Source organism: Watersipora subatra, chromosome 1 (genome assembly GCF_963576615.1).
Source record: "Watersipora subatra chromosome 1, tzWatSuba1.1, whole genome shotgun sequence".
Taxonomy (NCBI): Eukaryota; Metazoa; Bryozoa; class Gymnolaemata; order Cheilostomatida; family Watersiporidae; genus Watersipora; species Watersipora subatra.
Genome location: NC_088708.1, coordinates 64,486,499 through 64,501,741, shown reverse-complemented (window position 1 = coordinate 64,501,741; position 15,243 = coordinate 64,486,499). Strand labels below are relative to the sequence as shown.

The 15,243-nt window shown below is 33.5% G+C and overlaps 1 protein-coding gene across 1 annotated transcript; it reads left to right on the top strand.

Annotated features, from left to right (window-relative positions):
• The first annotated feature begins 2,940 nt into the window (after positions 1–2,940).
• On the top strand, positions 2,941–12,008 carry LOC137390279 (receptor-type tyrosine-protein phosphatase alpha-like). Its single transcript, XM_068076616.1, has 9 exons — positions 2,941–2,976; positions 5,481–5,627; positions 7,668–7,764; positions 9,352–9,410; positions 9,512–9,631; positions 9,746–9,880; positions 10,237–10,388; positions 10,863–10,998; positions 11,706–12,008. Exons 1-9 carry the CDS (start codon positions 2,941–2,943, stop codon positions 11,778–11,780), a joined length of 957 nt encoding a protein of 318 aa, XP_067932717.1. The 3' UTR covers positions 11,781–12,008.
• The last annotated feature ends 3,235 nt before the right edge of the window (positions 12,009–15,243 follow it).

The window sequence follows — 15,243 nt, the reverse complement described above, 5'->3', positions numbered from 1 at the left end:
GTTTTAAGACTAACTTATAAAGTTAGAACTGATTTATTGAATTTATTTAAAAGAATTGCGAGATCACTAATAACTAATGTTACATTACTGAAAGTTTCTTTCACTAACTCTGTGATAGAAATCTGAAAAATAATTCCAATGAATATTCTTTTTAATAAGCTTGTGATAATCTGTGTTAGTTTCCTTTCCGGTAGGCCTACTCATTCAACGCATAGCAGATATTTTGTCCACATTTCTTTGTTGTTGCGCTTGTAAGTTAAAATGTTTAATTTATGTAATCTTTTATCAATTTTAGAAGATGGACACAGGGTAATCTTAGATAAGCCAGAAAGTAATGGAACAGACTTTATCAATGCTTCCTTCCTTGAAGTAAGTCATTCGTTTTTTAGTGTCTCTGACACTGGTTGTAGATAGGGTTTCATTACAGTGCCTAGCCCTTTCACATGCCCATAACAATTCAGCTCTATATTATTTAGAAACATGCAGCTTGACCCTTGCCACTGCTAAACAAGAGACAATGGATGCCTAACTGACCAGTCCATGTTGTGGAGTAGTCTATTGCTAAAATAAACATTTTCCCTTGTAGGGTTACGATGAGGGGGAGTTGTTCATTGCTGCACAAGGTTGGTAGCTATGCAAATTATTATAAACTGTGTTATTTAGAAGTAGGATGCAGCTGCACCCGTTGTTATCTGAAGCACATGTTAAGGTTTTGTGTTTAAGTACAGTGTCCCACATTGTCTTGGCGGTACGACAACTATTTTTCGAAGGTTTACAAAACCGTGCAAGTTACTACAAAATACACTTTTAATAGTACATAAACATGGTATCAATAAAGCAATTTTTATTCTTCTTTACTCAACTACATGACATAATTTTAAAGAAACTACATGCAGTAAAACAAATACTAGAAATCATAAGTTAATGCCTTACAGTGAATACTTTATAAATGACCTAACAGAAGATTGCTTGTATACCAGTGTTTGAAGTAGTTTAACATATGAGCAACACATTAGATACATCAGGTGTAAAACTGATTTATTAATTTGCACACACAATGCTATAAAATTGGCTAAAAACATTTACCTTTCCTTTTTCAGGGCCTCTGAAAACTACAATCAATGACTTCTGGTTGATGATCTTCCAGCAAAGACCAAAGGCTATAGTGATGGTTACAAACATTATTGAGATGGGCAGGGTAAGTAGGGTATAGCACCCTCTCACTCAAGTGATAACTTGTAGCAGCATAATTTTTAGTTTCATGGCTAAAACTGTTAACTTGTAGAAAATACACGTATATCAGATGTGTGCAGCTTATAAAGTTGGTAGCTGGACTAATTGGTTGCATTTCGACACACATCACCTTTTAACATTGTTCAAGCAGTAAGTGTTTGGCTCAGACGATTTTACCATTTATTTAAATTTATTGTTAATAGCTTGAGAAACTGTTTCATATTCCACGTTGCAAGAATTTTACATTTATGTTTGCTGTCATGTCAAAAAAACATAGACTTCCTGCTTCTAGTTGTGTTTTCTAAACTATGGTCAACTTGAATCAGGGGGATAACTCCTTTAAACTGTTTTGAGCAAAATCATATTACTCTTCTGTCACACATACGTAATACTTCCAAAGTAATATGCTATTAGGCTACATTTAGTATTGTGTGCCAGAGTGACTAGCTACCATTTCTGCATTTGGTTGCAAAAAGCTAAGAAACATAGAGTATATTCTTGTGTCTCGCTACTGTTTTCAGCACAAATGTGAACAGTACTGGCCAGATGATATAGGTGGAGTGATGAAGTTTAGAAACATCAAGGTGACACTCACTACCCGTGATATTTGGGCTGATTTTGTTGTCAGGTCTCTCTCTGTTACAAAGGTAATTGTGAGATACTAATAAACATTGTATAGTTAAAATTATTGCAGCATAAATCTGTTACCACAGTAATTGTGACATACCAATATTTAGCTAGAATTATTGCAACATAAAAACTAGCTGTCCAGACTTAAACATATGATACTGTCAATATTTTAATGAAATGTTGTATAGTTCCTATAGACTAAAAAATTTATAACCTAATTATCAATGAGTGACCTTATATATCAATAGAGTTCCGAGCTTCAGTGCAACTGATCGGGGTTTTGAACAATTTTTTATTTTTTATAGGGAGGTGAAACGTTTAAAACCAAACAGTTTCATTTCACTTCCTGGCCAGATCATGGTGTGCCAGCAGAGATGAGTCCATATGTGGCTTTCTACAAGAAGGTCAAAGAAGGTACTCAGCATCTCACAGGACCCATGCTTGTTCACTGCAGGTAATATTGCTTTTAAGGGTTTGTCAACCACCAGTTAACTGTTTTGTGAGACTGCCATTGTCTGTTGTGCTACAAACTTGTGCTGATAATGCTCTCAAGCACACAATTATTTTAGTACGCTTTGACAACAAAAATTTTAAAAGAATTCTTCGAATTGTAACGTCAGATTATCTAGTTTTAAATACATTTAACTTGATCGTAAAATTATTTAGTGCAATTAAAAAATTTTAAATCGTGGATAGTTCTGTATTGCTTGAGCATGTTTTTTTAGAGCAGCACTTTAAAAATTTGTAATCATTTGCTTCAACTTTTTTCCTTTCGAATATCAAAAGATGTATGCAATTTGACTAAACTTGTTAAGCAATATTTTGTTTTTGGCCATTTTCTGTCTATTTTGGACCGTCAAATTTCAAATGACTCAATTTAATTGTTCATGGCTGACCATGCGGAAGCTTTATGTAGACATGCAATGTTCTCAACAGTTTTTCAGTGAGAGAAACCTAACATGTAATTTTTGTTTTAGCGCTGGAGTTGGACGAACAGGTACTTTTATATCCTGCTGGAATTTACTGAAGGAGGCAAAGAAGACACAAGAAGTTAATGTACTAGGATGTGTGGCAGCTATGAGACTGAGGCGACCATGCATGGTGCAGGTCAAGGTCAGTAAAAAGAACTTCAACTCAATAGTTGAGTGCACTTCATCATTATTTTAATGATCTTTTGCAGATTGTAGTAGATATATTTCTGTAGAATTTGTTAGTGCGCTGTTCACAATTACTGTTCATTTGGCAAGACGCTAGCTCTTTGAGTATTGAATAGCTTTTTAATTATGGATGTGGATGTATGTTGGTTGTATTCTATGATTATGTCAATTAGGAATGCTTGAAAATTTTAGTTTTAACATAGCTGCGTCAAAGTCAAACATTATTAAAAATTTGATACTCTGGTGCTCCGCTTATGAAATCGGTTTTTCTTTTACAGCAGACCTTGTTTAAGTTGTGGTAACTACCAATTGCAGAATATTTTACTATCTTTAATTTTTTTTTTTGTTAAAACTGATGGCTTAAGCAACAAAATTTGGTAAAGAAAATATTTGGAAATTCAGTCCTCAATTAGACATGACTTATTTTGGTTACTTGTATTGAGTCAGTATAACTACATGGCTAACCCAAAGGATAGGGCAAACACTCTGCAATTGCTATCAGATATAGCAAAGCTATAGCATCAGCAAACCTTTGAGCCTAATTGATAGAGCTAAAAGCCTTACACTGAATGCCTCAGCGTTTAATGCTTCTGGTTACATTTAATAACTCTTAGAGGTAACCTAAACCATAACTGTCACATACAACTTTTATCATATATTCTAGGTAAATTAGACTGGCTGATTCCGATTTGGTACTCAAAATAAAGACTGGTCCACTAACCTTCAAAGTCATGAAAGCTTTTTAAAGTGTTTCAATATTTATCTCGAAAACAACACAATCGGCATAACAAGCTCCGCCCATAAATATGTGACATAGCCTAGCTTTTTAGGAACGGAAGTTCAGGATGTTTAGCTCAATTTAGAACAATAGAGATGGGTGTCTTAAATCCCATCATTATCTAAACTCGGCCTTTAAAATATACTCAGTATTTTGTGGAAGGTAGATAAACTGTTTACAATCGCTTGTAGCTTGTTACATGATGTTTAATAGGCTGAATGCCAAAATTAATGAGCTAGAAAAGTGCGATTTTATCACAAGTTAGCGTTGTTATCACGCTTTTTTGAGCTTATTTTCAAATATGCAATGTTAAATAGCTTATCTACTTTTTAGAAAATACTGAGATTATTTTGAAGGCTGAATTTAGATTATAATGGGTTTGAAGACACCCATATCTATCATTTTAAATTGGACTAAACATCACTAACTTCCGTTCATAAAAAACTAGGTTACGTGCCGTATTTATGGGCGGAGCTTGTTGTGCCGATCGTGTTGTTTTAGAGACCAATATTAAAACGCTGTAAAAAAGCCTTCTTTACTCTGAAAGTTAATAGACCAATCTTTATTTTTAGTAAATAATCAGAATCAGCGTGTCTGACTTACCTGGTAAATACAATAAAAGTTGTATGTGACAGTTATGGTTTAAGCTCTCTTATGAAAATTTAAAATTTGATAGTCTACCTTTGTCCAGCTCTGTCCTGCTTTCAGACAGCCTTCTAAATTGAAACACATAGTCAACATTTATTACTACATGTATGTATATGGTTGCTTTTTTGTTATGTTTTTTTGTACATTGTCTCTCCAATTTGGAAAAAAGGTTTTGCTGTAGGAGGGTTAGTAATATTGTTATATGTTTGATGGAGATAAAACTTACTCCATGTTGTCATGCTAGCCAGTTTTTGGTCTGATTGTCCATAAATGGTAAATATTCGTGGCCGCGAGAAAGCATATCTATACTGTAGCTTTTATCCATGTCTATTAAACAGGCTTCCTCTTTATGTGTTTACAAGCCCTGAAACATGCTCTTTTAAAGGATTGAGGAATAATTTTTAGGACAAGCTAATAATTTAATTATACAAAAAGCAATTTTTTACATACCAAATTTTAATCATTCACATTGTAGATCTATTTCAATATTTACGATCAGAATCTTATATATGTTTTCAAATAACTATACTTACTAAAATTGTTGTAGAAGTATTTCAGAGTTTCAGTTTTGAGCAGCAAACATTATTTACTCATTAGTGTGTGAGTAGAGATGTGTGTCTCTTAGAGATCAATTATTTTTGCTTTGTTCACTGCAAGCTGAGTTTGTTAATTTTTAAAAGGATTTTTTGCATAAACATTATCCCTACGATATCAGTACTTACTTCTCAACCCAGTGGCAAGGGGACTGCAACAGTTTTAGCCATCCAAGTTGCATAAAGCAACTTAAGGTTGTACACCATAATTGTCATCACTGGTGACCTTCTTAGGAATTGAACCCCGACTTGCTGTTCACAAGTCATGCATTTCAGACTACTAATCCACCGCTGTAACATTCTACTGAAGATGTTCAGTTGTTCACAATCATGGATGATTAAAAATAGAATTGTTTTGAGAGACCTTTAAATACTGTATTTGGTGCTTTGTCTAGTTTTCTGGCCAAGTTTACATTTACGCTTATTCAATTGTATTTACAGGAGCAATACTACTTCCTTCACTGCGTGGTTGATGAGATTCTTAAAACTGAGAGGTTCCCATGCGCTCCACTGGGTACAGCGGCTAAAATCAATTTCTATTACGAACAGAATGGAGGGGCTAATGACACCATCACTGCTGAGTTTAAGGTTATTTTATGTGTATAAACTTTCACATTCATCTATCTCAGCATGAACAATTCTGACAAAGTGAACAGGTGCGCGATACTTTTTCACTGCCTATTATGATAACTGATAATAATTGTCTACTTTATATCTTTTTGGTTGTCACACCTGTGCATTAAATGCATACAAATGGATAGGTAGTTCAATATATTCAGGTTTTTTTAGCTTTTACAAAAATCAAGTTCCCATACCAGATTTTAATGCAAATCTTTTGCTAGTTAATTCTTTTTAAATTCCATCGATTAAGCACTCATGATAAAAGTTTGTACAGAAATTACTAATTTAAAACCAACTGTTCAAATTTTCTTTTTATTACAGACCATCCTGGTAGTTTGTACAAAAATCTTTGGGCTTGTTTTAGTTTATAAGAACGTGCCATTACATGACATACTATATGTCCAGCAAATCACACGATAAACTCTGTAAGAATAGAGGTTGGGTTTTAAGTAACATCATTGACTGAATTTTACTGGTCTACCTGCGCTAAATCTCCAAGTTTTTTATACGTGCTCTTTGAAAGAAGCGGCTTTGCTTGAAGAAGGTTTCTTTACCATTACATTGTGGTGTGTTACAAACAGTACAATATTGTTGGATGCAAAAATAAATAAAAAAACAAGCAAAGTTGTTTATCATTTTTTTAAGTTATTAAAGTTGGAAAAATCAGTAATCAAAAATATAGTAGTTTTTATATTAACGTTCTCTAAAAGAGGTAGTATCCTTTAAAGAAGGCTTTATCACACTTTGGTGTCTTACAGACAGTAAGATTATGCTAAATGTAAAAACGGGAAAGACAAAAAAATTGTTGTTGGTTTTGTTTAGAAATTATTAAAATTTAATCAGCCAGTAACCAGGAGCAAACTACTTTAATTTGTTTATCTACTGATTATACGGCTTTGCATGAACATCAAATGTCTGTATATCTAGAATACTCCCAAACTAGCAAAGCTAATCAAAAATCTGACGTGCCAAATCTCTTCAATGTCTTCATATATGCAGCTAAGTGTTCAACATAACTGAATAAAATATTTTGATACAGCGATTAACGAAGAGCATACTTTCTAAGACACACTAACATAAATTAAAGTTCCATATTAAAAGAATGTGTATTATGTGCTTTTTTTAAATTGTTAGTACACCGTTAAGTTTAAAAATCTATGTATGCAGATCATGTGTCAACTGACCAATGAGCTCACATGCTACGATATAAAAACTAGAACTAGTGCAAAACATGGTCTTTGCTTATTTATGGGCTGAAATGCAAAAATTATATTTGGTCTGTCACAATCATGTTATCTGAATGTTTGCTTATAAAACTTGGTTCTCTCAATAACTAGCAATGCAAACATACCATTTATTTTAGAGATAATCTTTCATTGCAACGTTGAAATAATGCAAGAGCCGCTCAAAATAGTGTCAATATTTTCATCAATTTTATTTTGCCCAAAATGCTATTGGCTTTGACATCCACTAAATTTTTTTGTTTTTTTAAATATTGGCACCAAAATCAAAGCCGGGTCAGCTAGGGTTTGCTGAAACTCTTGCTAAACCGACAACTCTCTCACACATTCATCAAAAAAGAAAGTTTACAACTCTTCATATACCTACTTTTGTTTATGAGAGGATGTCAATTGATAAGGTCCAAAGATTTTTTGTAGGTAGCCTAGCCAATACATTGACTCACATAAAGCCTATTGTCTGTTCATTGCTTAGACTCTCAATGTGGTTATCCTTTATTTACTGAACATTTTTTTGTGGATTTTGTCCGTTTTTGTTCTTAGAAATTATTAAATTACATGTAGGTCTCTGATTTTAGATGTAACTCAAAATAAAAGGTACAACGTTTTGATTTCTTTAATTATGCGTAAATATCACAATTGACGAGACAATTTCTTTCAAAACTGGCAACATTTTGAATATGTTTTTTTGTAGTTTTTATGACTCTCTAGTCTGACTATTGTTTACTGTTGCAGTTTATTTATTGTAAGTTATAGTCACTTTTTATAGAGAATAGATATGAGGTTAACAGATTTGGGTGAGAGAAGCCTGTCTGGCTCGGAGGCTGAGAATAGAGACAAGAACCGTTCTATGGAAGTTCTACCAGGTCAGTTGCAAAAGGAGTGCATCGAAATGTTAAATATTAAATTGCTAAATGCCCACAGAGTAAAGGTGTAAGCATTTGAAGTGACTCAACTGGTTTAATTTGTAAGTATTATGGCATGGTATAAATGTCTCCACAGATTCATATTTGCGGTTTTGTAATATTTACTCATGAGGTAGCCTTGTCTTTGTCATTATTTTCTTTCGTCTCTAATACCAAAGTGAGTTTAGTTCACAATACATTGATTTTATTTACATCAAAATTTGATCAAAAGCCAAATATAAGACCAACTAGGTAAATTGGATTTTATATAAATAATATCTAGATTTTTGAGTTACTAGTTATAGTAATGGAGAAAAGCTATTTACAACTGTTTTGTGGTTACTTTAATCCTAGCTACAACATAGCCATCATGAAACATCCTGTCAAACAGAAACTGCATTAACTAAGTTAAAGTTGAGTTAAGGTAGGGCCACACGTATCGTGTAATTTCAACTAATCTGGGAAATTCCATTCGTACAAAATTTCTGACCTGCCACACGGAGTTTCCCCACCACGGATTTGTACGAAACTAATTTTCAACTAGCCAATCAGAACGCGGTGATAAATTGAAGCCGATTCCGTTTCAATCTTTCTGGATATGCGCCAAAGAAAACGACCTTCAACATTCAACTAACCTTTTCAACCGACCAATCAAACAACGATTCGTAGGAATTTCTGACGTTTCGTCCAATTCAAGATTCGTTCATCGTGCGCAACCAACGATGAACAAATTCGTCCAAATGTCAATTCGTACGAATCGTTTCGTCCAAATTTCGCCAATTTCGTGAGAATTTTGTCTCGTGTGACCCTACCTTAAGAGAATCTCACTCTAGTTTACAGCCAGCTTTCACTTTGAAAAAGCTAGGCAAGCTAGGGTTCACTGGGTTCAAAAATTTTGACAATATAGCGTATTTGCCAGAATGTACAAATTGAAGTTGCATTTACAGACAAAATAAATGATTTTGCTTTTAGTTTACTTGAACCTGGTGTAGTGCTGAACTTGCGTGTTGTGCGGGGAGGGTTATGCTGGCATGCAAACTCGCTTCATATGCTTTAGCAATTGTCTTTTACTAATATTTACACGCTTCTTGCAGTTTGGGAATTATTATTTGACAGGCGGATAGAGATTATTGACAGCTTATATTCTGTATGCTCAATATAATAAATATTTTTATACAAGACTCAACTGAATTAGTTAAATAATTGTGAAGTTTTGTTTTTGGTTGGTGGAGACATATGTCACTTTAAAACTACTTTTTTATCAGAAAGTGTTAGTTTAAAGCTATTAATCCAGTATATTATGATATAACATATTCTCAACAGCAACATACAGACACTTCAGGGTTAGCGGTGGTGCTATGTTTTAACTTTTTGTTGAAGGCATAAATTCTTTGACTAGGTCAGAACTTGTGCTAGATTGTTATCAGCCCAAAGTTACCCCTTAACATAGCAAAATAAAAAGTTTTGTGTCATAAACCAATGTCACTCCAGTCAAATACTCATATCACTGGTTTATACAAGCTCATTAGCTGCCTTGTTGTGTTGTAGATAAAAGTCACTGCGTTTACATAAACAAGGGGGAGTACATAAATGCTGTACTTCTTGATGTGAGTATCATCATTGTATTTATAGTATAAAATGTTTGCTTGGTTATGCTAGCATTTTTAAAAGTAGCATAACCATCATTAAAACTTACTTTTGCATTCAGGGCTACCAGCTTGCAAGACAAATTGTTTGCACTCAGTTGCCGCTAGCAAACACAGTTGCTGATTTCTGGAGAATGGTGGAAGAACAGGAAATCAAGATAGTGGTTCAACTTGAGAAACAGGTAGGTCATAAAGTTTACCTCTTTATATTTCACATCGATCTATGCTATTTATTCTCATAAAATAAGTTGAAGAGCAGAGATAACTTTTCTCTAATAAGTTCAATTTTATGCTAGGACACAGACTTTTATCCTGGTGTTGATGATGAGCCCATGATCTTCGCTAACTACAAGATATCTCGACTGACCACAGAGACAAATGAATATTTGAGTTTCATTTCATTGGCCGTCACTTGTACATCCAGTAATCAGGTAGTTTTAATAAGCTGAAAGTAGCGTATTTATCCATCATGTGGCTGATTCATTTGTTATGTTTGAGTTGGTAGAATCAAATATAAAATGTTGCTATATGAGCTAGTATCATTTGTAGTCATAAATTACCAACTAAATATTCAGGAGCTGCCAAGTAGTCAGATACCCGTTGACTATATCGTTTGAAACTATTTCTTTAAAAATTTTAAAACAATATAGTCAACGGGTTTTCTTTAAACCCTTTTTTATTTTGGTTTATAGACGACTGAACGTTGTTTTCTTTTGTACTTTTTACTTGCCTTAAGTCGATGTGTTGTATGGTTCGAATTGTATCATCATTTTCATGGTATATTCAGACAAAGACCGTTTCCTTATTGCTGACGAGAAAATGGAACAAGTATGGAGACATTAATGAGTTTCCTAATCATGCTGCTCTATTTCACCACTTGGAGGCAGTGGAAAGGCTGCGAAGGCAAAATAGAGATGGGAAGTTTTGTGTGATGGACATGTATGTATACTTACATTTATATGTACTTTCCATCAAAAATAAAAAAGAAACAGTGAACTGAATGGTTCTGAAGGAACTTACATCAAAAGAGGTTTTTTAAATCATTGTTTTTTTCAGCTAGCAAAGGTTTCCTTGTTAAGGCAGATATTGGACTTGTTTTAAACAGATACCAATTACTGTATGAGGATTTTGTGTGTTTTTTCTTTCATCTTGCCAATGTGGTCAAAGGAGCAGTTCTGTTATTTTTGTCTTCTAAATTCTAAGCTTCATGGCAGACAAAGATTTTGAGCATTAAATATTTCTACCTTTTAAATGTAGTATCCTGGAATTATCAAGCCAACAGTTTCATACCTTACTGATTCCTGTTTGTGTTAGCTCATATTATTTGGTAGAGTAGATAATCCATAAAACAGCTACAGCTCACTGCTACTGTACTTCTACTTGCATATATGCCTGAACAACCAATTGTTTCAGGCTTGGAACAACAAGGTGTGGCCTTTTTGTAACTGCATGCAACGCCCTGGATAAGCTCAAAACTGAACAGGAAGTGGACCTCTACAATACAGTGCTCATGGCTAGGTGCAGGAGAAGACAATTCATCTCTACTATCGTAAGCTCATATTTAGTTATTTTCATAAGTTACCTGCTGCATTTGGTAATGCTTTCATTTCAGCTAAATAACTTACTCAATACATAAATTATCTTGATTAGTTAACATTTGTCATCACTTGTATTTTATACTTTGAATGGAAAATAAATTTGATAACATGGAGTTAAATTGTAAATACCACCACATGTTTGAAGTACAAAAGCTTTGAGTAGAGAGAATTGGTCACTGCTGATGAAATGCTTATGTGAAATTTATTTGTTACATTTTAAATAATTAAACTCTTAAAATGTAGCTAATCCCATGATGACTCAGCAGTTTTATATCTTTAAATATCAACATTTGGAATAGCAGTAACAATAGAGACTCCAAACAAGAACTGTAATTTTTATTGAATACTATCAATACAAGGCGTGACATAGACAACACCTTGCAAATAATATTTTTCTCCTATTTCTATGAAATTATGAACGCACTTAAACGTCTGGTTGACATTCACATTTTTACTATTAATAGTACATTGTAAATTGTATAATACATGTATATTATTCATAATATTTTGTGTTCATGCAAAGCAATAATTGTGTATTATTGAAGTTATGGAAAGTACAGCTAATCGTTAGTGCTAAGAACAAGGCAGCATTAAAACAGCCTAAACGTGTGCTAGTAATTTTAATTTCATTTTCAAACCAGATAATTATTTTTTTCAGGAAGAGTATACTTTCCTGTATGACTTCCTCAAGTACTTTACAGAGTCTTTCTCAGACTATGCCAACTTCAAGTAATAAGTGAGAGCTCACTGGCAGTTTCGTGCCATAAACTACCATACCTGTTGTCTACCTTATCATCTATAGCCAACAGGTTTTATATGATATTAACATTCACTGTTGTCCCTCATGTCTGACCTTTATTGTTCTTTATTACCCCAAGGTTTGTCTGCTTTATAATACGTAGTATACAATAACCATTTATTGATTTCATTACCAGATCTACTACAGAGCGGGTGATCATAATACAGGCTTTGATTGTGTATAATAATAGTTTGATGTTTCTAGTGAGCCAATACATATTAAACCTTTGCTGTATTTCATACCTCTTTTTCATTTTCTGTCTGGCTTACTTTTATATTAACGCTGCTGTCACTTACTACTAATAAAAGTATACCTTACAAAAACTGAGTGAGTAATTTGTTACATACATGCGAATCACGACTATTTATGAATGCAATGATTAACGTTTTGCAATTCTACAAAATTATGAGCTCAGAAATAACCAAGGTATTGCCAAGAAATTGTATTTAAGTATAAAACACATTATTCAACTGCAGCTTCAAGCGCAAAAACAATTGAAGTTATTAAATTTCTAAACTATTTTAAATATCATTATTGCATCCTAAGTATGACAGATTTGTTTTGAATCCAAGATTCGAATCCAAGTCTAGAAAGGCTATATGTATATTTTAAATCATGAAAACATAAAAAGGAAGAGCAACAAATTTAGTATGTTTGTAACCAGCAAGGCTAGCGGAATCAAAATCACATCATCGGGCCCATACACAGAGCTGCCGCTGCAGGCTAGCTTGTAATCTAGACAGAGGTTCTTGGCCAGCCTTCTTTTGACTGTCTCCCATCAAATATTTCATGACAGATGTAGCATGGCAGGAGTCAAAGCTTATCTTTATATTCGACCGTCTCATCAACAAAATTTTATCATTGCATATTAGACACACTGCAGAACCAGCTCTCTTTACAAAGGCAAATTTTTCCGTTCAATCTTGCTGAAATGTGTGATATACTCGTTTTTGTTCTTTTAGCCATCTTTAGATTTGAAGGGTTTACCTTTTGATCTAACAATGACTTGTGTGGTCTCTGTGCGGCCTGAGTAGAGCGGAGTACAGAAATCATTAAAAACTTTTTGTTGCACATCGCATCAAAAGGTTGTAAATAAAGATTTATTTTTATCAAATGAACATTATTTTTATTTGGTCTATTATTACTGTAATTTCAGCATTTTTTGTATTATTAATATAACTAGAAATTTTCCTGTCATACAGGCCACGACCAAAGTGATAATAGAAAAAGAAAGGGTACTGCCGGTTAAAAAATGCAATATTAGCAGTCAAATGGCACTGCAGTGCAATAGGAGAACTGCAATGGTAGCTGCAATGGTAGCTGTAATGTACTGGGTTTTATTATGTACAACGAACAGCAATTATGAAATGAAAAGGTTATATGTTTATATCTCTCCCCTGCAATAGGAGAAATGCAATATTAGAAGTGAAATAGCAAGCTACTGTGTAATAAACACGACTGGGGGAAGCTGTATATCATTGGTCATAGAAACCAATATCAAGAAGTTTAAAAATCTAAACAGAATTTAGCTAGTCGTTATAGAACTAGTTGTATATCTATAAGAAAATGTCGGCCTATTACTTAATTTTGCAGATATTAAAAACGGCTTGGCAGTACCGCGATATTGGGCACAGCCGCAGTATCATCAATATAATCTTTAGAAAAGTAATAACAGTAACATATTCACACCATCGGTCACTATATACTTTGATCTTATAAATTCGAATGAATATTCTTATAATTAAATCTTATAATAATCCTATAAAACAGAATAACTATTCTTATAATTAAATATTGTTCGAATCGTTAAAAAAATTTCATCGTCATTTCCTTTATTTTTACTGCTTTGGACATCAGTTGGAATACCAAAGTACCCATTATAAGTGTCCAAAATGTCAGAGTTCGGTAAAATCAGCAAAAAAAACACGATTACTTTTCAGTACTTCTACGTTAATTACAGAAACCTTTGGCAATTGGACGATGCCATAGACTGGTGAAATGTGCACGTTTTTATCGTGAAATGCGCACAACTTAATGGTTCTACTCGTTGTTGCACGGCCTTATCGGCGCGTCATTGGCCGGTCTTAATTTTGATTAAAAAGATTTTTTCAAGTTTTTATCGCGATTTTCGGCCAAATTAATCTGCCTATTTACGTATAATCCGATCAGATAGGTTAGTTTTAGGGTTTTTGCGATAACCTTTCAAAGACTTGGTAATATATTTAATTATGTTTATATGTGTTTTGTATTATTATTATACTTAAATGACTCTACACAAAAATGGTAAATTTTTTGATGGGATTATTGTACAAGGGTTTGGTAACAGCTGTTGACAAATAATTTTTTTAGGAGTTGTGTGCGCATATGCATTTATCATAATGCTCCCAAACATTCGCTTCGCTCGTTTTTGGTCGTGGGATTAAATTAACAGCAAAATTATAGATTAATTTTTACTGATTTGTCAAAGAGCCAAATGCAATCACCAAAAGAGCCACATATGGCTCGAGAGCCGTAGGCACCAGACACCAGCGATAGAGGATATTGGAAACCAAGGTTACATTGCATAGGATCTGGACTCAGATATTTAACTTATTGGAGAGGCACACTACCAACTGCATCATGTGACTGCTCTGGTGTATTTAGGAATAACTGTTCAAATAATGATTATACATGATGGTCGCTCACGGTGCAATGAGCTGCCAGGGTACTAGTGTGCATAAAACAGACTGTTACAGTATTACCTAGTGCATGTATTGATGCTAGATGCATTCAATTTTCTATAAAAACAGCAAGGGATGCATAAGGGGTGCATAGCTCACACCTTTATTTTGTGTGCACAATGAATTGTGAGATATTTTGGGAGAAGGTACCAACTGAGAAGCAAAAGGTTTAATACAGAAACCACCCAGTTCAAGACTGTTGACATTTTCTGACAGGCCACATTTTGGCTGAAAAGGGAAGTGATAGAGACGTAGATCATTATTACAAAAAGCAAAAATAATACTTCCTTTGATTTCAAGCTTGTTTGATGGCTTTAATGCGGAAAAATTCAAAGTTTGCGTTTTTCAAAAGTTTGAAAAATTGGTGTGCTTTTATGTTACAACTACATAAGTAATATAATCGTTGCTCTTTCATCAACACTAAAATTTTGATAGTTACACATTGAAGAATAATGACTGACTCCTGCTTCTAAAATACTAAATTCCATGGCATATCTAAAATAATATAATTTTTATCTCATTTTGTAACTTTCATGTATTTCAAAAATTTTCAGTTTCATTGGTGGGATAACCTCTATGTTTAGTAACTAAGTTAGTATATGTATGTTTTAATAAACATATACTAAGACAGCAAGTTTGTAATTGTACAAAGGAGCTAATCTAAACAGTACAATGTA